The sequence below is a fragment of the Peromyscus californicus genome, unplaced genomic scaffold (genome assembly GCF_007827085.1).
Source record: "Peromyscus californicus insignis strain IS unplaced genomic scaffold, ASM782708v3 Scaffold_22__1_contigs__length_63687245, whole genome shotgun sequence".
In the NCBI taxonomy this organism is placed as follows: Eukaryota; Metazoa; Chordata; class Mammalia; order Rodentia; family Cricetidae; genus Peromyscus; species Peromyscus californicus.
This window is the reverse complement of record NW_026294525.1, coordinates 4,301,981-4,322,950: the sequence shown is the minus strand read 5'-3', so window position 1 is coordinate 4,322,950 and position 20,970 is coordinate 4,301,981. Positions and strand designations below refer to the sequence as shown.

General features: G+C 47.8%; 1 protein-coding gene across 5 annotated transcripts in view; it reads right to left on the bottom strand.

Annotated features, from left to right (window-relative positions):
* Positions 1-1,087: 1,087 nt before the first annotated feature.
* The window catches only part of LOC128118275 (uncharacterized), a 78,252-nt gene continuing 58,369 nt past the window's right edge, over positions 1,088-20,970 (bottom strand). For 4 of the 5 annotated variants that reach the window (XM_052750804.1, XM_052750806.1, XM_052750803.1 and 1 more), the window contains 6 exons: positions 11,806-11,889; positions 10,595-10,704; positions 6,335-6,395; positions 5,348-5,544; positions 1,625-1,739; positions 1,088-1,264 (listed from right to left, as the gene is read on the bottom strand). In XM_052750804.1, the coding sequence (XP_052606764.1) occupies positions 1,214-1,264; positions 1,625-1,739; positions 5,348-5,544; positions 6,335-6,395; positions 10,595-10,704; positions 11,806-11,889 (618 nt within the window). In that variant the 3' untranslated portion in view covers positions 1,088-1,213. Of the gene's footprint in view, positions 1,265-1,624; positions 1,740-5,347; positions 5,545-6,299; positions 6,396-10,594; positions 10,705-11,805; positions 11,890-20,970 lie in introns of those variants that run through there. The other variant, XM_052750805.1, reaches the window with a different exon arrangement.

The following is a 20,970-nucleotide window of genomic DNA, read 5'->3' as shown; positions in this document are numbered from 1 at the left end:
CTCACCGCAAACTCAGAGGGATCCACTTGCCCCCGCCTCCCAAGTGTTGAGATTAAAGGTGTGCACCCTACACCTGGCTGAACTTTTTTTTTAACTATTCTTTTTAAAATCTCCTTTTCATCTTTTATGTGTACAGGAGTTTTGCTTGCATGTATGTCTGTACACCATCACACAGTGCCCACAGAAGTCAGAAGCGGGGCTCGGGTCCCCTGACACTGGAGTCACCCACAATTGTGAACCATCATGTAGGTTCTGGGGATTGAACCCAGGTCTTCTGCTAGAGCAGCCAGTGCTCTTAAGTGCTGAGCCACCTCTACATCCCCCTATATTACTATTATTATTATTATTATTATTATTATTATTATTATTATTATTTAAGTGCTGGGTACTGAACCCAGGGACTTGAGCATGCAAGTCAAGCACTCTCCCACTGAGCCACATCCCCAGCTGGTGCCTTTTTTTTTTTTTTTTTTTTTAACTAGTGTTGGTGATTCTTTGGGTCCCTAAATCTGAGGGTTGATCCTTTCCACCAGTTCTAGAAATACTTTCTTTTCAAGTACTGCACCTTCCACAGCCTCTCCCTCATTGCTGCTGGGCCTGGGATTAAACTCCACCAGCCTAGTAAGGCCAGCACTTAGTCTGCCAGCGCCAAACATCCCATCAAATCTTTGGCCTGTCTAGTTCCTGCATTCTGTCTTCAGGTACGCCTAATCCAACCACTTGTCAGATACTACTTCCATTAATTATATTTGTCTACCCTATAAAGCTAATTTCACTTCATCAAACTCCTTTGATTCAATTTCCTACTGCCTTATGCTCACTCATAATTGGAAAGCTTTTTTTTTTTAATTATTTTTAAGAAAGAAAGCAGGCTTATTTGACTTAAGGTGTTGCAAAGAGAGCACCAGGCAGAAGGACCCTGGGCCAGCAGAACTGAAGCGCCACCAGCTGAAGCCTCATTTTTAAGTCTGCCCAGCGATGCTGACGATGACTATGCTTGGCCATCACCATCATCTGAACTCACGGTTCTGGGTTCTGCATGATGACGTCGCTTTTATAATGAAAGAATGAAGTGCCATGCCAGGTATCTCATATCAGGTACGCACATCTTTACTGGATGTCAACCTCACTGCTTATCATAATGTTGAACCAAAGGAAAAGAAAGCTGTCATTTCCTGTTTGGATTTTTTCATCTAGTAACCATATAAAAATCTTATTCTTCATCCACATAGTTCACCCAGTATCGACATGCTGTCTTAGCCTCCTACAATGAATGAAAGAAAGAAAGAAAAAAAAACATATTTACATGACCTCTTTCATCGTTCATAGAATAGATAAACTCTGAGGGTTACGCCATGACTACTTTCTTAACATTCACCCATAGTTTATGTGCTCCAGCTCATCAGGGAATTAGAAATCTATTCACCCCTCTCCAGTGCCTACCACTGTCCTGACATCTCCCATACTTCATCTCTGGGCTGCTGGCCAGAAATCTCACACTTGCCAGCATCCTGCTCTGCCCCACCTCCCATCCCTCCTCCATCTCCTGCTCTCATCCGTCCTTTGATCTCATGGAGAGCCACAGCCTCCACCCAGCACAGGCAGAGAGAAAACAGTTGCCTACCAGCACAGGATGGGTCTGGATCACGTGTTCCAGGGTCAGGGGTGCTGTAAGCCTGGGGTCTGTGGGCATCCCGGCAGGAGCAAGCTTGCCCCTCACGTGATCTGAAAGCTTGCTCCTAAAGGAAAGAGATTATCTTACAGATGGCATTCAGATTGTTTTCTGAGCATAAACTCCAATGGTGTTAACACGAGTACAGACTTTTTTTCCTGCAAATACAAGGGGTTTTTTTCCATTTCATTCATCTGCATGATGTTAACCTTTTTTTTTGGATCACAGGCTTCCTCATTATAATTTAAAATTTTTGCTTGTTTGTTTTTCAAGACAGGGTTTCTCTGTGTAATGTTTGTTTGTTTTAGGTGTGAGTGAGTGGTCTGCCTGGATGACAGAAGAGGGCATCAGATCCCATTATAGATGGTTGTGAGCCACCATGTAGTTACTGGGAATTGAACTCAGGACCTCTGGAAGAGCAGCGAATGCTCTTAACCAGTGAGTGAGCCATCTCTCCAGCCCAGTTTTAAATTTTAATGTGTGTGAACAATTTGCCTGCCTACGTGTCTGTGTACCGTATGCATGCAATGCCCATGGAGGCCAGAAGGAGGCACTGGATCCCCTGGAACTAGAGTTACAGGCAGTTGTGGACTACCCTGTGGATGCCGGGAATCGAACCTGGGTCCTCTGGAATAGTAGCCTGTGCTCTCCACTGTGGAACCATCTCTCCAGCCCTGTCAATACCATAATTTTTTAAAAAATCTATGTGAGTCCTTTCTCCAAGACAATCATATCCACAATCATATGTGGTGTGTTTTAAGGGGGTTTCTCTCTCTCTCTCTCTCTCTCTCTCTCTCTCTCTCTCTCTCTCTCTCTCTCTCTCTCTCTCTCACACACACACACACACACACACACACACACACACACACACACACACACACACGAGGCTATGAGACTTTCTCACTCCCAGAAAGTTTCCTCTCACTGGACTCAAAGCATTGCTTTCTTGGTGGATCTGGCATGGAGAATGTATCAGTCACAGACTATCTCTAATATCAGTCACAGACTATCTCTAACTTCTTTCTGAGTAACTTGAATCCATGAGGCTATTTTAGGACAAACTGGAATTGACCATGAACAAAATCACAGGGCCAGTCTCTATGATTTTGAAACAAATTAGATAAAAGTCTGGCTTGGCATTCTGTGCTCAATGTCACGATCTTGGCAGAGTCAAAGATGCTGATTAGGACAGTATACCTGCTTCTAGATCCTTCTTCCAATCCTCAACAAAGGTCACTATCAGAGAAACAGAAGCAAACAGCAAGGCAAATAGCAAGGGCATGTGTGTGCACATGTGGGTGTGGGTGTCAGTGTGTGGAAGTGTGTTTGTGTGTGTGTTTTTATGTGTGTGTGTCTATGTGTATCTGTATGTGTGTCTGTGTGTGTCTCTTCATGTGTCTGTTAGTGTCTGGGTCTCTGAGTGTGTGTGTGTGTGTGTGTGTGTGTGTGTGTGTGTGTGTGTGTGTGTGCATGTCTGCATGTGTATGTGTCTGTATATATGTTTGTTGGCGTGTGTGTGTCTGTATGTATCTGTGTGACTGCATATGTGTCTGTCTCCTCATGAGTTGGTGTCTGGGTCTCTTCGTGAGTGTATGCGTGTAAGTGTGTCTGCATGTGTGTGCCTGCATGAATGTCTGTGTGTGTGTGTGTCTGTGTCTGTGTGTATGTGTATGTGAAAATATCAAGTGTCCTGGAACTTGCATGCAAATGCAAAGAAATGAGAGAATTTTCCCGCCAGCTGTGTTGTCTTAAACTTAATATCACTTTGTACAGGTAGCATCTGGAGATCTCCTAGAGATGGGTACTGGAGGATGATTCACTAGCAAATTCGGGCAGCTGAGTGGAACGACTCTGGCCCTGCCTTTCCTCAGCCATGGTGCTGCAAACGAGCCCACAAGAATGGCATCTGTGTCACTTGGGAGGACAGAATTCAGGGTGGCTCTAGAATGGACAGGAGCACTGACCCTCACCCCTCAGCACCTGCATGGTGCCAGGGTCTTAGCAGCATTTGAGACTCTCCTGGGCTGTCTGAAATCATAAGGCTAGGAAGCTATATTAATTTTTTTAGCTTTATTTTATGTATCTGAATGTTTTACCTGCATGTGTGTGCCCCATGTGCATGCTTAGTGTCCTCAGTGGTCAGAAGAGGGGCATCTGATTCTTGGGGAAAGGGATTATGGATAACTGTGAGTGTTGGGAGTTGAACTTGGGTTCATCTACAAAGAGTGCTCTTAATCACTGAGCCATCACTCCAGCCCTGGCAGACTACTTCTTAAGGATAAGATGGTGAATAATAGCTTCATTCTAGGATACAAGGAAGTTGGCTGAAATATCAGTTCTCTCCATTGCACTCGATCTAGAAAGGATTTCTAACAGAAAAAAAAAATGGACATGTATTACCAAAGTAACAGATGACTGGAGAGATGCCCTGATGGAAGGCTTTACCAAGCTAGAGTGCAGGCAGACATGGCCATCCACAAACTCACTCTGCAGGGCATCAGATGGCACCAGGGGCCAGGCTGAGAATGGGCTTCTCCTTGTTAGAGGCAGGCTCACCAGCACAGGAAGCATTTGGCCGGACGGCGTTCACTTAGTGAATAACCCTAAGCCTGAAGCTCCATGTGACTTGCTGTCTTACACAAGTGTCCACACCTAGGGAAGATCTAACCCAGCATGACCGGCGAGGACTAGCTAATGGCGGCCTTCCATTCCCCCCTTAGGAAATTCTTCTCAGGGGAATGAGAAGCTGGGTATGGACTAGACATGAGTCACGACTGATACATACATGGACAGGACATTTAAAGAGCTGGTGCCACCTCGGACATACGTGAGGGAGAATGCCTCCCTCACGTCACTAAACTGAGTCCTCCGAGTACACCACAGTACAGATGAAACAGACTGAGCTTCACCGAGATCAGCCAAGAAAGCACAGCTGGGCCCACCTGTGTCAACACACACCACCAGCCATGCCCCTCAGCCTCACAGCGGGGAGCAGGGAGGGGCCGTGTCCAGAAGGTAAACTGCAGACCGGGGGGAGAGCTCCAGGGGACAGTGTTTGTCTGACATGTGCAAGACCCTAGGTTCAACCTCCAGCACTTCAAAAACAGTTAAATGAAATAAAACTAACGAAGAGGACTTTGCCGGAGTGTCCCACAGGAGCAGGGTGTGGCAGGCAGAAGATGGCAGGGCACACCCTCTGACTCGGGATGATGGAGTCTGGAGGCAGCGGAGAGAGGCACCTGCCCCACCCAGGGGCCCGGGGAAGGACTGTGGAGAAAGTGGTCTGGGACTGGCAGAGACCCAAAGTGGGAATCCTGTGGGTGAAATCCCAATTACTTATTTCTCAGTTTTCAGCCCTCCACTGCCAAATTCTTCTAATGCCATGGTATAGTTCTGTGTTTACCCATTTGCTGCGGGTGAGTTGTTTCTGACCTATTTTTCCCACGTTTATTTATTGTGTGTGTGCGTGTGTGCGTGTGCGCACACACACACACACACACACACACACACACACACACACGCACAGGTACATGTGGGAGTCAGAGGGCAACTTGTAAGAAGTGGTTTTCTTCCGCCATAGGGGTCTCAGGGATCTCAGGTCGTCAAGCTTGGCAGCAAGCGCCTCTGCCTGCTGAGCCGTCCCCCGGGGCCATTATCATTATTTTGATAACTCACCTGCCACACAGGGTCACTTGGTGTCTTCCTGTCCTCAAGCGGGAACTTCTCTGTGGACTTTCTGGGCTCCGGCACTTGAGAAATCGGAGTGCAGGTGGTGCTTGAAGCCGCTGGCCAGGGACCAGGGGGTCCTCCATCCCCGTCTCTTTGGGTGGAGCGTCTGCCTGCGTGTGCCTACTTGGGACCATGAAATCCAGCTTGGAAAGGAAAGAACACTTTCATTTTGTTGTCATTGGAACATGAGAAATGGGTTAGAGACCAGAATTGGGGGTGCTGAGTAATGATCGTTAACATGTACACTCATAGTTTAAATGTTCCACCATCTAAATTGTGCCACTTTAGAAAATCATACCTTATCACCAAGAACTACCACTGGGGATCCCCCCCCCCACCCCCCGCCTCCCACCTCATGCTTGCTACATGAGTCCCTCTCTGCTCTGTCACTCTTCCTCCAGGCCACCACATCAGACCCAGTGTTACAAGGGAAAGAGCAGAGGAAGGTCCGGGGTGGTTTGGGCTTTCCTGTTTTTAAGTTGGACTTGGCCATTTTCTTTTGAGACAGAGTCCTCAGGTAGCCAGGGTTGGCCTCAAACTCACTGCCTAGCTAGGAGCGACTCCGAACTCTCAATTTTCCTGCCTCTACCTCCCAAGTGCTAAGATTACAGGTATGTGCCACCATGCCCCATTTATACGATGCTGGGGTTTGAGCCCAAGGTTTCCTGCATGCTGGGCAAGCATCTATTAACCTGGCTACGTTTCCAGTCTCAGACCTAAGACTTTACTTCACGGCAACCCAGACGGACCTTTCTGTCCCCGGCCGCCACCGCATAGGGTCCTGGTTTGAATCACAGTTCAGTGAGAATGGACTGGATCTTGCAGCCAGGAGACAGTGTACACCCTGTCCCAGCACCCTCTGCACCTCCCAAATCTATGTCCGAGCAGGACAAGACACCTTGGGTGCTGTCTCTGGGCCCACAGGACACTGACCAGGCTTCCAGCCCTGTGCTCAGCGTGCGCGTCGGCAAAGCGGCCGTCTCTCTCCAGCAGTCTGCCCGGGTGGCACCAAATAGAGAAAAGCAAACACAGGGAAGCCGTGAGGCTCAGCACCCCTTGAGTATACAGAGGCCGTGGCCACAAGCCCTCCATGTCCTTAGGCTGGGCGCCCTCAGCTGCTGGGTCATCCTGCAGGAGGCCACAATGACAGGACAGCTCTCACGCAGCACAGTTATGCTGGACAAGTAGCAGAACTTCAGAGGAGGCTCTTACCGTGTATTCAAAATAAAAGTTTGGCCTAAAAACAGGCTTACTCCCAGGGAGCCTGCAGTTGAAGGAGCACACTGTGCTGGAGGGAAGTCTCCTGGAACAGGCTTGTAGGATTGTGCCCTCTGAAGGGTGGCTGGCTGTATTCTTTAATGAACCCTACTGGCTTCTCGGAGCCTAGCTTCGGCTCTACAATGAGTGATGAGGGCTGTCTGTCCTCATGAAGATGCTCACAGTTACATGTGCCCTGCACACACTTCTGATCATGAAGGTGCACCTGGCACTCAGTGTAACCTCACCTGTGTGCTGAGCACAGATACTTGGGACACTGTGTGTCTGTGTGCACATGCATGTGCGTGTGAGTGTGTGTGTGCATGTGTGTATGCATGGGAATGTATGAGTGTGTATGCATGTGTGTATGTGCATATATGCATGGTAGGGAATTTCCTTGTTATCTTCAGCTAGCCCTAAAAACCAGGAGACCTTGAATAAACCTTGGCCCTGTCTCAGGTTAAAGTATAGACTTCATTGTGTAGCTCAGGAACATGCCTCCATTAACAGTCCCCCGGGGGGCTCTTACTGAGTTCTCACAACAGTTCAGTGAGAATATGGGGTGACTGTACTGGAACTATCTCTGTCTGTTTTTTGAGACAAGGTCTTATTATATCACCCCAGCTGGCCTAGTACTAGCTCTGTAGACCAAGCTGGCCACAAACTCACAGAGATCTGCCTGCTTCTGCTTCTAGAGTGCTGAGATTTGAGGCCTGTATGTCACCCTGCCAGGTCCTGGGGCTGTTTTTGAGGTCATAGGTTCCAGAACCAATAAATAACCACACTGTGTTAGTTGGGTGAGGAGTTGGGCCATGGATAAGGCCCTGGGGGTGCTTTTCATTGACTTCTGTGCTGCTCCTGGGGTGCCCAGAACATCTGAGGCAAAGAAGTGGGCCACCCATGCCCAAGCGACTCAGCTGAGCTCACAGCACAGCGGGGGGAGGGGGGGGGGATGACACAGGGAGCAAAGGCAAGCCAATCTGGGCTGGATTCTGCTGGGCTAAGGACAGGACAGGTGACATCTGTCTTTGTACACAGGATACAGCAAACAGTCTTTTATCAGGTCAGAACAGCTGTTTGACAAACTGCTTTCCTTGGAGAAGTCCGGCCTGTGGGAGGATGCTCACTAATTAGGACCCTGGCTGGCTCCTTTGAGTCACCGAGGGAACTCCAACAGTTGGAGAATGCAACTCAAGGAAGGAACTTGGGAGCCCCAGGGTTACAGGCTCTGTGTGAGCCAGGGGTGGGTGGGAGAAGGCTCTCTCTCACACAAGGCCTCCCGGAGAGGTGTGGCTGAAGCCGGTCTCAGAGGGAGGCCATCTCCCATTTCCGGGGGAGTAGGGCAAGGAGAGCAGGAAGAGCAGAGAGAGGCATACTTGATGCAGGCCTAGGGAACATCTGAGGCAAAGAAGTGGGCCACCCAGAGCAGACCAGATGCCAAATGAGCTGTGACTGCCACAAACGGCAACTTCCTAGGAGGTTTTTCCCTCAGTGGGAGTCACCTCCTTTTTCAGGAATCACCAATCTTTATGTCCCTATGTGCACAGTGGTGGCACACACCTTTAATCCCTGCACTCCGGAGGCAGAGGCAGGCAGATCTCTGAGTTCAAGACCAGCCTGGTCTACAGAGCAAGTGGACGGGACAGCCAGGGCTACACAGAGAGACCCTGTCTTGAAAAAATAAAAATAAAAAGAAGGAAGGAAGGAAGAGATAAAGAGAGAGAAAGAGGCCGGGCAGTGGTGGCGCACGCCTTTAATCCCAGCACTCGGGAGGCAGAGCCAGGCGGATCTCTGTGAGTTCGAGGCCAGCCTGGACTACCAAGTGAGTTCCAGGAAAGGCGCAAAGCTACACAGAGAGACCCTGTCTCGAAAAACCAAAAAAAAAAAAAAAAAGAGAGAGAGAGAGAGAAAGAGAAAAAATATAAACCATGGTGCCAATTTCAGATAAAAGGAAGAAAATGGAGGAATTTTGAAAACTTAACCTTGTGTCTTTTTAACCTAAAACTTGGAAGCTTTTGCTACTTACTAAAGTAATAAAAGTAATTTACACTTCCAGGTCATGTAAATTAAATACTGCAAAATGCTGTATAAACATGCCCTTGAAGGGGTCTCTCACCCAGTGCACTGTGAGCTTCAAGTTATTTGAATATCATCCCGGAAGTGGCCGCCTGTCCTTGGCCCTTGCATGTGGGGAATGGGCAGCAATGGGCTGACTCGACCACCTGGACCTTCTGTGTTTCCATAATTATGTGGGTTGGTTTCATCCAGACAAAGAGATCCCTCTGAAGGCACTAAAGAAATTCTGAGGGAGAGGACAGCAGCAGGCAGGGAGCGATACCAAGTGCTTCTGGGTCCAGGGCTCCCACGGAAGGGGCTTTAGAGGTGGGCCTTGTGCATTCTCAGCCCAGACAGGCAGCCATTGACATTTCCCCCATTCCAGCTGATTAAAGGAGACCAGGGAACAACTTACTCCTTAAATTGCAACAACAAAGGCTTGCCTTCTCTATTCAATCAAAACAGCTCGGCTGCCCGATTCAAATGCTAATAGCGGGCCAGAATTGGTCCCTAAATGAGGGAAACACTCCTCCGACACCACCCACCACCCCACAAATGACCAGCCAGCAGCTTGGCCACCAGAATTCTCCCAGGTGTATGGTCTGTTAAATGTCTCATGGGAAACACCCTAGCGGTGAGAGAGCAGATTTCCCAGAGGGTGGGGAGGGCATGCCTCCATTCGCTAGCGCCTCTGACTGGAAAAGAACTTGGTCTCCTGGAGAACCACCTTCTGACATTTTGACGGATTGGATGCATGTTTTGAATACCTTGAGGAAGACTACCGCCTCAATCCATCCTAGTTTCTGGAAGGCCTCTGTGGACTTTGAGTGAAGGGCGCTCTCTATCTGTCATGGACACCTGCACGGCCTGCAGTCCCCCAGCCTGTTTTATCCACCTTGAGCTCACAGGGCAGGCCAGAGTCAGACTGCCCAAGTTCAGCTCCTAGGTGGCAACCTCAGGCCAGGTCCTAGACCCATACACTGGGGTTCACTGTGTCCTTGGTCAGTTTGGAGGAAGTGAGGGTAATGCCCACATTTCCATGCTGTTACAGAAAAGTACATACAACACATGCAGAGGCCGTCTCTGCCATCATTACAGTGGTATACACACACACACACACACACACACACACACACACACACACACACTTTACATCTGCCTTGTCTGTCACTATGTGTTGTTGTTCATGTTGATCTCACACCTGCCCACCCCTCTTAACAGTGTGGTCACTAGGAAATGGTACACACTGAGGCCATGGCAGTGCACACGGACGTCCGGCTAACCTCCTACTATCTAGGAAGTACTCATTGCTGGAGCGGGTACTAGATTCAAGCTCACGCCGAGGAGCTCCAGTGACCCCAGCCCTGAGTAGGTGATGAATCCCCTGCCTCGCCTCTGCCTTCTTTCCATGTTCCTTCACAGCCTCACAGGGCAGCAGAGCCTTCTCCCCCCTCTTATCGCACACCAGGTTCTCCCTCAGGATTGGATTGTATGGCTCTTCCTTTTCTAGGAGGCAGCTTGAAGGCTGTTTGGTAGTGACAGTTCTTCAGTGTCTACGTGACAAGAAAAATGAATGTGACCATGAGGGGACATCAGACGTAGAAGAAGACACCAAGGGATGGACACAGGGCAGTGAGTCTAGTGGGAGACTGTGAGGAAGGAAGGAAAGGGAAGGGAAGGAGGGAGGGTGGGGGAAGGGAGGATGGGAGAGGAGGGGAGGAAAGGGAGGGGAGGGCAGGGAAAAATGGAACCTGAGTATGGTGGTTCACACCACAAACCCAGCCTTCTGGAAGATAAGGCAGAGTGATTTTGAGTTTGGGCTACAGAGTGAGCCCCCAAGACCTTGTCTCAGCAGGGGTGGGGTGGGGAGGGGGAGCTTACCTTCTGGAGAATTCCATGTTAGCAAGGGAGGTGGAATACATCTGGTACAAACAGCTAAGGTATATTTTGCTCCGGGAATCGGTCTTTGTCTTACCCATAATCTTCTTGCTCTGTAAGATGCATTTCACGGTGAACACATCCTTCCTGCTCCTTTTAGCTACCCGCCTTGTAGCTAGCAAGCAATTGAACTTCTCAAGTATAGGGACAAAAACCCCCTTGTACCACTCTGGTACAGGCTGGCCAGCATGCCACATGCAGTAGCCGTCCACTGTCCCGTTTTCCATGATGGCTGAGTGGAAACACCACTCTCTCTCGTTTGGGATTACGGTGCCTATGGGGTGTGGACACCTCAGCCTTGCCTTCCTCAGCCTCACATTCCTGTAGGTGTGACGTCTGCACTTAAGCTGTTCTGCCTTTATCTCAAGGGACAGCACCAAGAGCTGGGGGGCCGAAGAGCTCAAGAGCCTGCATCAGCCCGACACTGGAAAGCACAGACGTATCATTTCAATAACGGCTAAAACGGTGCTGTTTAGGATAGTATTTTAAAAATCCAAACATGCCGGGTGGTGGTGGTGCACGCCTTTAATCCCAGCACTTGGAAGGCAGAGGCAGGCAGATCTCTGTGAGTTTGAGGCCAATCTGGTCTACAGAAAGTTCCAGGACAGCTAGGGCTACACAGAGAAACCCTGTCTTGAAAAAATTAATTAATTAATTTTTATTAATTAATAAAAACTCAAACATACTGTTACGAATTACACCACTCTTTAAAAGGTGTGGGAAAATATTTATATTCATCTAAATGGTTACCTTTTTTTTCAGTGTTGGGAGTCAAACCCAGGGCTTCAAACATGCTAAACCCATACTCAAGCACAGGGCTACATCCCATGCCAGAAATTGCTCAAAAAAGAATAACAACAACAAAAACTACAAACAATTATATCACTAAGCATAGAATACTAGGTGGAAGGGTGGTCCAAAAGGAAGAAATTGACCTCGAAATAACGAAAATGTGAAGCTGAGGAGGAAGGAAGGATGGGGGGATGTCTGAGCTGGAAAGAATATGCTGGCCCCCAGGCCTGAGATAGGAAACCATTTATATACACACTGTCCTTCCTCACTGAGACTTGGACCCTTCACTGGGGCTGAAGTCGTTCTAAAGGCCCGACAGGACAGAGGTCACCCAAAGATGAGGCTGAGTCCCACACGCTCACCTCCCCCTGTCCTTGGGGCAGTCTCGGGGCCGATTCACGCTGCTGGCACCTTTTCCTCCATTCCGTAAGTCGAGAGAGAAGGCTCTTATAAGAAAGCAAAAGAGGTCTCCTTGCAAATGTCCTCCAATGGGCCCTTTTCATCAGGCCAGGAGCCATGCCCTGGTCCCTCCATCACCTCATGACAGCCCTGTCCTCAGAGCAGGACTCCAGGCTTGTGTCCACCCTCTGGGCACACCAGCCTCACTGGGCCAGAAGCCTTTGTGCCAGCTGCTCCCGTTCTGAACAGGATGCCTGTCACCTCGCTCAATGAAAGCAGGTGAGTGAGATGATAGAACCCACCCCACAGGCCGCAGTACAGCCATCAGGAACGTCAGAGAGAAACTGGGATGCAGTGTGGGACGATGAGGAATGGAGGAGAGATGAACATTCCAGGCTCCGTGAGGACCACAGCAAGACACACATAAACACTGCCAGCACACCAGGGCTGGGGCTGGGAATGAAAAGGACAGACAAACTTTAAGTGATGGGAACAGAACCCAGCTTCACACAAATGTGGTGAATTAGGAGAAATGAACTGTTTCTCAAGATCCACAACTTTCTTTTTTTTTTTTTTTTAAAGATTTATTTATTTATTATGTATACAGAAGAGGGCACCAGATCTCATTACAGAAGGTTGTGAGCCACCATGTGGGTGCTGGGAATTGAACTCAGAACCTCTGGAAGAGCAGTGGGTGCTCTTAACCTCTGAGCCATCTCTCCAGCCCCAAGATCCACAACTTTCAAAATTCACCCGAGATAAGAAAGACAGACAGGCTTGGTAATCATTACAGATGGTTGTGAGCCACCATGTGGTTACTCGGAATTGAACTCAGGTCCTCTGGAAGAGCAGCCAGTGCTCTTAATCTCTGACCCATCTCTCCAGCTCCTGAGCTTGACGATAATTAAAAGAATTGAAATGTGGCAACATCCAACCCAGGTGGTCTCATGAAGAAATTGTACCCAGTTCTTAAGGAAAATTTGACACAAAATTTTACACACTCCAGAAGGTAAATGAGGAGAGAACGCTTCCCACATCATTTTATGGGGCGAGTACCCTAACACCAACAGCAGGAAGGAAAAAGAAAACTGTGTCCTTGTCACATGACTTTCCCTGAAGAAACCTGCATCTGTTCACTCCAAACATGTCACTGACATATCAGAGAAAGGACTCCACCCAAGTCCTGCTTGTTGAACCAGAGATTCTGTTGGGGATTATGTACAAGAGCATGAGTGACTCATGGGCAGTGGCATTACCAAAATGTTCAAGCCAAGCTGATGACCGACAAGGCTGTACCAATAAAGATTCCTCAGCCCCAGTCCACCTTTATCTGCCAACGACCACACAAAGCTGACAGGCAGAAGGAAATGGACAGTTTGGTGAACCCCTCCCCGACTTCCACGAGGGAAATTGGCAGCCCCCTCACCGCTACTATAGATGCAGATGTCAGGAATGTTCTGTTTGTGTTTTGCCATGTGTTCCAGGCCAAGGGCTTTTGCGGGCTCTCACAGGAACTCAGCTTCATGACTGGTCATATCAGACTTCGAGGAAATAACTTCACTACAACACTCAAAGATGTGAACACAAAAATTCTCAAACAACAACAACAAAAATCAGCAAATCCAAGCCAGCAACATATGAAAGCAACGTATGAAAGAAAACTCCTACTTGAGAAAGTAGGAGTTTTCTCAAGAATGCAAAGGTAGCCCAATATTCAAATGTCAGTCAATGGACTCCGCCATCTCAATAGATACGGAAATAAACTGATACCCAAAAATCATTCGGCAAAATTCTACACCCATTCACGAACAAAAATAAAAGGAAACTTTCTCAACCTCACAAAGGTATCCTCAGGAAGTCCACAGCCAACATCACGCTTCATTCGAACCACACGATCCTTTCCTTTAGGACCAAAAACAAGACAAGGATGTCTGTTCTTACATCTCATTCAACACAGTTCCAAACATGCTAGTGTAACAAGCCAATGGGAAAGAAAAAGGAGAAGGAAGGAAGGAAGGAAGGAAGGAAGGAAGGAAGGAAGGAAGGAAGGAAGGGAGGGATAATTTTTTAAAAGAATCCAGCCAAATCTTTATAAACATTGATCGATGTACTCTAACATCTGTATGTAAAAGTAAAAGCCAGAAGAGGGAGATAAATAATTGAAAGAGAATAAAAATGGCAGGCATCACCCTCCCACACTAATGAAGACTGTATGATAGCAGTAGCAGAGACACACGTAAATCAGAGGAAGAGCTAAAGCACCCAGAATGCACCTATGTGATATGCCCAAGTGATAACAAAGGCACGAAAGCAACATCCTTTCCCACCAATTGTGCTTGAGCAACTGTGGACAAAAGTGAGCGCACACCCGATGGCTAAAACAAACAAAAACAAAACAAACAAAAAACCTGAGCAAACTGGAAGCCAGTCCAGATGTGAGCAGGATCCCCAGGCCACAGTCAGTCATAACAGTTCCCACTGCCATGCCTGCCCGACCACAATGAACTTCCCCCTTACTCCACAAGCCAAGATAAACCCCTGCTTCCTTCAGATGCTTTAGCCAGGTTACTGTATCACAGTGACAGGGAACACACACTGTGGGTGTCCAGGTTACTGTATCACAGTGACAGGGAACACACACTGTGGGTATCCAGGTTACTGTATCACAGTGACAGGGAGGGAACACACACTGTGGGTGTCCAGGTTACTGTATCACAGTGACAGGGAGGGAACACACACTGTGGGTGTCCAGGTTACTGTATCACAGTGACAGGGAACACACACTGTGGGTGTCCAGGTTACTGTATCACAGTGACAGGGAGGGAACACACACTGTGGGTATCCAGGTTACTGTATCACAGTGACAGGGAGGGAACACACACTGTGGGTGTCCAGGTTACTGTATCACAGTGACAGGGAACACACACTCTGGGTGTCCAGGTTACTGTATCACAGTGACAGGGAACACACACTGTGGGTGTCCAGGTTACTGTATCACAGTGACAGGGAACACACACTGTGGGTATCCAGGTTACTGTATCACAGTGACAGGGAACACACACTGTGGGTGTCCAGGTTACTGTATCACAGTGACAGGGAACACACACTGTGGGTGTCCAGGTTACTGTATCACAGTGACAGGGAACACACACTGTGGGTGTCCAGGTTACTGTATCACAGTGACAGGGAACACACACTGTGGGTGTCCAGGTTACTGTATCACAGTGACAGGGAGGGAACACACACTGTGGGTGTCCAGGTTACTGTATCACAGTGACAGGGAACACACACTGTGGGTGTCCAGGTTACTGTATCACAGTGACAGGGAACACACACTGTGGGTGTCCAGGTTACTGTATCACAGTGACAGGGAACACACACTGTGGGTATCCAGGTTACTGTATCACAGTGACAGGGAACACACACTGTGGGTATCAGCAATGGAATGTGGAGACAGACTGTGTGGGGGAAAGGATAGGGTAATAGCAGGGAAGCCCCAGGCTTTTGGCTTGCAGATCATTACGTTTCAATAGTTAATTCTCACAACACTCTATCACTTGGCCTTCCTTGGCACAGGGTGAGACAGAAAATGAGGGATCCGGTGGCCTTCTAATGCACACAGATTCACCTCACAGGTTCTTGACCTTAGCAGTTTCCCCAGAAGTAAGTTGTATTGTTTTGTTAGGCATTCTCTCTCCCTCTCTCTCCCTCCCTCTTTCTCACCCTTCTCTCTCTCTCTCTTTCTCTCTCTCTCTTCCCCCTTCCTCTATCTATCTATCTATCTATCATCTATCTATCATCTATCTATCTATCTATCTATCTATCTATCTATCTATCTATCTCCCTCTCTTCTGGGACATTTCATGGTAAACTATCTCAAGTGACAGGAAACTAAACTCCTAGGATTTTTTTTTTTGAGTAGATCAAGAAATATTTTTTATCATATTTCCTTTTTATTTATTTTTATTTAAAAATATTTTTATCCCTTTTTTAAAATTTTATTTATTTATTTTTCTATTATCAGCTTGATACAGTACAAATTCTTATCCTAATAGTGAAATGTTTCACTGTCATCACAAAGAATGAGGCAGAATTTGAAAATGTTGATGGAAGAAACAACATGTCAGCAGAGCATGATACAGGAGCTCATAGAGAAGAACCAGCAGCTTAAAAGTGAACTTCAGCTAAAACAGAACCAAGAGGCACACCAGGAACATCAAGCCTTTTTACATACCAACCACAAATCCCTCTCTCATCCCTCCTCCTGCTCCCCCCCACTCCCCCACTCCCCCACTTCCCTACGCCCCACCCCCTACCCCCCCCCACCCCCCACCCCCACCTTTCCCCTCCTCCAAAAGGGTAAGTCCTCCCATGAGGGGACAGCAAAGCCTGGTACATTCAGTTGAGACAGGATCAAGCCCCTCCCCCTGAGGAAGTCTACAGAGACTACTGAACCAAGCTCATAGGAACTCAGGAACTTTAAACGGACAGCAACAGCGGTGGAACCTGCATGGGACCGGACTAGACCCTCTGCAAACGTAGCTGGGTCTGTTTGAGGTGCCCCTGGCATTGTGATCAGGATCTATCCCTGGTTCTTGAGCTAGCTTTCTGGATCCCATTACCTATGGCCAGGGTTCTTCTATAAACAGAAAAATACTGCCAACAGTGGAAAGAAAAGGCGCCAACCAGAGACTAAAACTCAGCTATGAGATTAAGAAGAGAAATTCAACATCACAGCTTCAGTTCACTTCATTACACCCGCCCCTCTGAGTTCAAGGGAAGCAGCCAAATACAGAGAAACATACAGAAAAAAAAGCCTAGAGATGTCTTCAGAGTTTAAACTTTGACTCCAGAGTGCTCTCTTCACACATGTGCATACATTCACAGTGCATGGATGTCCCTAGGACCCTGCTCTAGAACCTCCAGCCAAGTGTTCCCATATGCTCAGCCCAGGGCTCCTGTGACATGAACAGCCATTCAGAGCCTTATTAAACACTAAGGACACAGACCTTGGGGACGGAAATGCATCCTTCCTTGTAAAGTTAGTTGGCAGTTGCTCTCAGCATAATACCTGGGACACCCAGTGAAGAGGAAAAGGAAGTGTCAAAGTCATGCTTTTTTGCAAACTTCAAAGGTCGCCCCTCCCCCCTCTTTACATTTTACTGTCTGGGGAGCTGACTCGTCTGCAGCTGTCGGCAGGGACTGCGTCCCTGTGTCAAACCTGCCTCTTCCTGGGCCCATAAAACTACAGCAGGAAAGTGACTACAGGTGTGGAAGGAGTGTCCCAGTGATGTCCCCAACACCTCTGGGAGCTGCTCAAAGCAGAGGGCCAGGCCAAGGGAGGCGGGGGAGGTGCCACGCACACACGCACACACCACACACCTATGTGCTGGGTTCAACCTCGTGCCACAGCTGGAATGAGGTGAAGGCTCTGCCCCCCACATCCCCACTCCCCAGCACAGAAAGCCCCGTGGGTGCCTCCCAGGAGAAGTCCTGTGCATGCAGGCTCTCAGAGTCAAAGACCACAGGAAGCAGAGCAGCTGCCAGAGCACCTCAGATGCTTCATGATCCAGGTGCAGGGATGCCATGCAGAGCCAGCATGGGTACAAAATGCTTGGAGAGCCATTGGGCTGGATTTACATTCCTCACCCAAGAGGAAGCTGAGGGTAATGATACACATTAGTAATCCCAGCACTTGGGGGACTGAAAGGAAGAACCTGAGTTCCAAGCTAGCCTGGACTACACAGTGAGAAAGATGGGGTAGGGTGTTAAAAATCAAATGTGCATGTTTCCCAAGACATCAGGGATTTTTGTTTGTTTGTTTTTTGTTTTGACATTCATGTAAAAACACAAAACACTTTGCCTCTTTTTTTTCAATAAAGAGAAATTGGTAATTATGAAATACCCATGAGCCTGATGAGAGGAAGCGTAGGTGAATTCTTGATCACTATATGTTACTCCTTTGTACCAATGTCTTGAAGCAAAGAAGGGGGAAAAGAAAACAGATTTATTTAAAGCAATCTTAAAGGATTCACGTTGGTTTTCTTAGGCGGACCAAGAAATAAATGTGTTTACTTCTTGTATAAATTTTTATTTTTTTGAGACTTTCACATGAATGCACTGTGTTTGTGTTATTTCCACCCTGCTCTCTCCCTGCTCTAACTTTTCTCCCCAGCTCTGTTGCCTGATGGTCTCTTATTTTATACTTACTGTTGTTACACACATGCATACACAACCTCCTGCGTGCGTTTTGTTTTGCTGTATGTACACGTGACAAACACACTTCTGTGTGGATGCTCCGGATCTGAGCTACGGCCCCGCCCCGTGCTTTATCCCACAGCCAGCGATGTATCCAGTGAGCTGCTGCCCGGCCTTGCCTGGCTGTGTCATTTCATCAGCCACATGACATTTTTTAATAAGAAATAAGTCTGTTGGCCATTTCACCAAGGTTCCGATTCTTACCCAGGCACTTCACATGGTCAGGACAAACACATTTTAGATCATCTGACTCCCACCTCAACCCCAACACACACACCCTCACACCCCTGCTCTGTAGACCAGGCTGGCCTCAAATTCAGAGATCCGCCTGTCTCTGCCTCCTGAGTGCTGGGACTAAAGGCATGTGCCAGCATGCTTGGTGGATCATCTGAATTCTTAAGGTTCATGGTTTCTAACTCCAGGGAGCCACAAGGCCAGTTTCCCTTGGGGACAGGCCACTTTTCAGCAAAAACTAATGACATGTCCATCTGACACTAAAACTATAGTCACAGTTTATTCACTGCAACTACATGGCTTAAGCAAAATTTCATAAATTACATCATTGCCTGCCAGGAGCCACCTGTTCCTGCTGAGAAGCCTACACTCCAGTCTTTCATCATTTGGGGACAATTGGCCATTGGAATTTTGAGAATTTTTCCTTTATACATTTTACTGTTGTGAAATATTATTTTAAGTTGTGTTACATTTGTTTATAGTGTGGAACATTTGTTTAATGAGGCAGAGATGTGTTGCGTTCTTGTTTGTTGCATTTGTTTAACTCTGTGAAGCTGTGTTACTGTGCCTGTCTGATGGCCTAATAAAGAGCTGAACGGCCAATAGCGAGGCAGGAGAAAGGATAGGTGGGGCTGGCAGGCAGACAGAATAAATAGAAGAAAAAATCTGGGAGAAAGAGAAAAAAGAGCAAGAGAACAAGAAGAGGATGCTAGGGGCTAGCCACTCAGCCACACAGTCAGCCACAGAGTAAGAATGAAAGTAAGATTTACAGAAGCAAGAAAAGGAAAAGCCGGGCGGTGGTGGCGCACGCCTTTAATCCCAGCACTCGGGAGGCAGAGCCAGGCGGATCTCTGTGAGTTCGAGGCCAGCCTGGACTACCAAGTGAGTTCCAGGAAAGGCGCAAAGCTACACAGAGAAACCCTGTCTCGAAAAACCAAAAAAAAAAAAAAAAAAAAAAAAAAAAAGAAAAGGAAAAAGCCCAGAGGCTAAAGGTAGACAGGATAATTTAAGAAAAGCTGGCAAGAACAAGCCAAGCTAAGGCCAGGCATTCATAAGAAAGAATATGCCTCCATGTGTGATTTATTTAGGAGCTGAGGGGGCGGGGGCAAAAGAGCAAAAACAAACAACATTTTACATTAGCGTGAAGAGCATTGGGAGTGAGTGGAAAGTCACACATTTTTGTGAAATTAAGGAAAAGTTATCGGCCTCTATTTACGCAAAAGCAGAGAATCTAAAAGGAAAGAAAACCAAACATGAAGGAACTTATTTGAGGCACTTCCTGGTGTTTTCCAATATATTTATTCATTTTATGTATGAGTGCTTTATCTGCATGTACACCTCCAGGCCAGAAGAGGGCATCGGACCCACTGTAGGTGGTTGTGAGCCACCATGTGGTTGCTGGGAATTGAACTCAGGAAGAGCAGCAGTGCTCTTAACCGCTGAGCCATCTCTCCAGCCCAGTTCTTCCTGGTTTTATTGATCATGTAGTCACTGAATACAAACGTAACAAAAACATAGTTCCCTGAGACCAGATGAAGTGTGACCCTGGCTGAAAACAGAACACTGGCGCTAAAAGCCCTAGTCCCATTTGGCTTCTGTCTTTTGAGGTTATTAGTGCCGTTTGCACTATGAAGGGCATCCCAGAGTTCTGGGATCCAACAGGGACCAGCATGGAGGTGCACAATATAACAGACCCGAGGGTCTGCGTCTGGGCGTCTTGTCTACTACAGTCAGGTGACTGCCTGTAAAACCCCAAGTGCGAGAGCAGACAGCTGGTTCCAAATCCGAGTGACCGTGAGCAGATCTTAAAGCAACAACTGCCCCATGTCCCCACGAAGCTGGCATTTCCTGTCTCTTGGCACAGACCTGACTGGAACAAATCTCTGCAGCCCCACTGGGTTCTGTTGAGTGGCAAGGTTTAGAAAGAGATGTGCTTCCAGACACAGGGACTGTTTGTTCGTGACATCGCTGGATGGGCTTGAGGGCCGAGGGGGCTACTAACTGCCTTTTGGTTTTGTGAATTTGGGGGAAAAATATTCAGAAACATGAGTGGGAACTCTTTTTCTTTAAATGGTGCTGGGGATTGAACCCAGGGCTTCACACATTCCGGGTGAGTGCTCAGCCACATCCGAGGGGTCCGAGGTCACCTTACTTACACTGCCTGGGTGAGCTGGGGCCAGGGCATCTGACCTGCCCAGCTTACATCCCTGAACCGGCAGCTCTGAGGCCATCTGCACCAGGCTGGGAAGCTGAAATGTCAGATCATGCCTTTTTTTTGACTCAGTAAGACCAGCGTCCTCCACCCTACTCACATACTAAAGAAGAAAACCAGGCATTGACCAATGTCACAGGGAACCCTCCTCTAAATATATGCCACAAGTACAGAAGCAGCTGTGGCATTATCTGAGCTCGATTTATTCCAATTAATAACAACATGGGGGAGAGGGCTCCCCAAAATGCTTTCTTGCCATTGTTTTCATTTTTGTTTTTTTGTTTTTTTTGTTTTTTTTGGTTTTTCGAGACAGGGTTTCTCTGTGTAGCTTTGCGCCTTTCCTGGAACTCACTTGGTAGTCCAGGCTGGCCTCGAACTCACAGAGATCCGCCTGGCTCTGCCTCCCGAGTGCTGGGATTAAAGG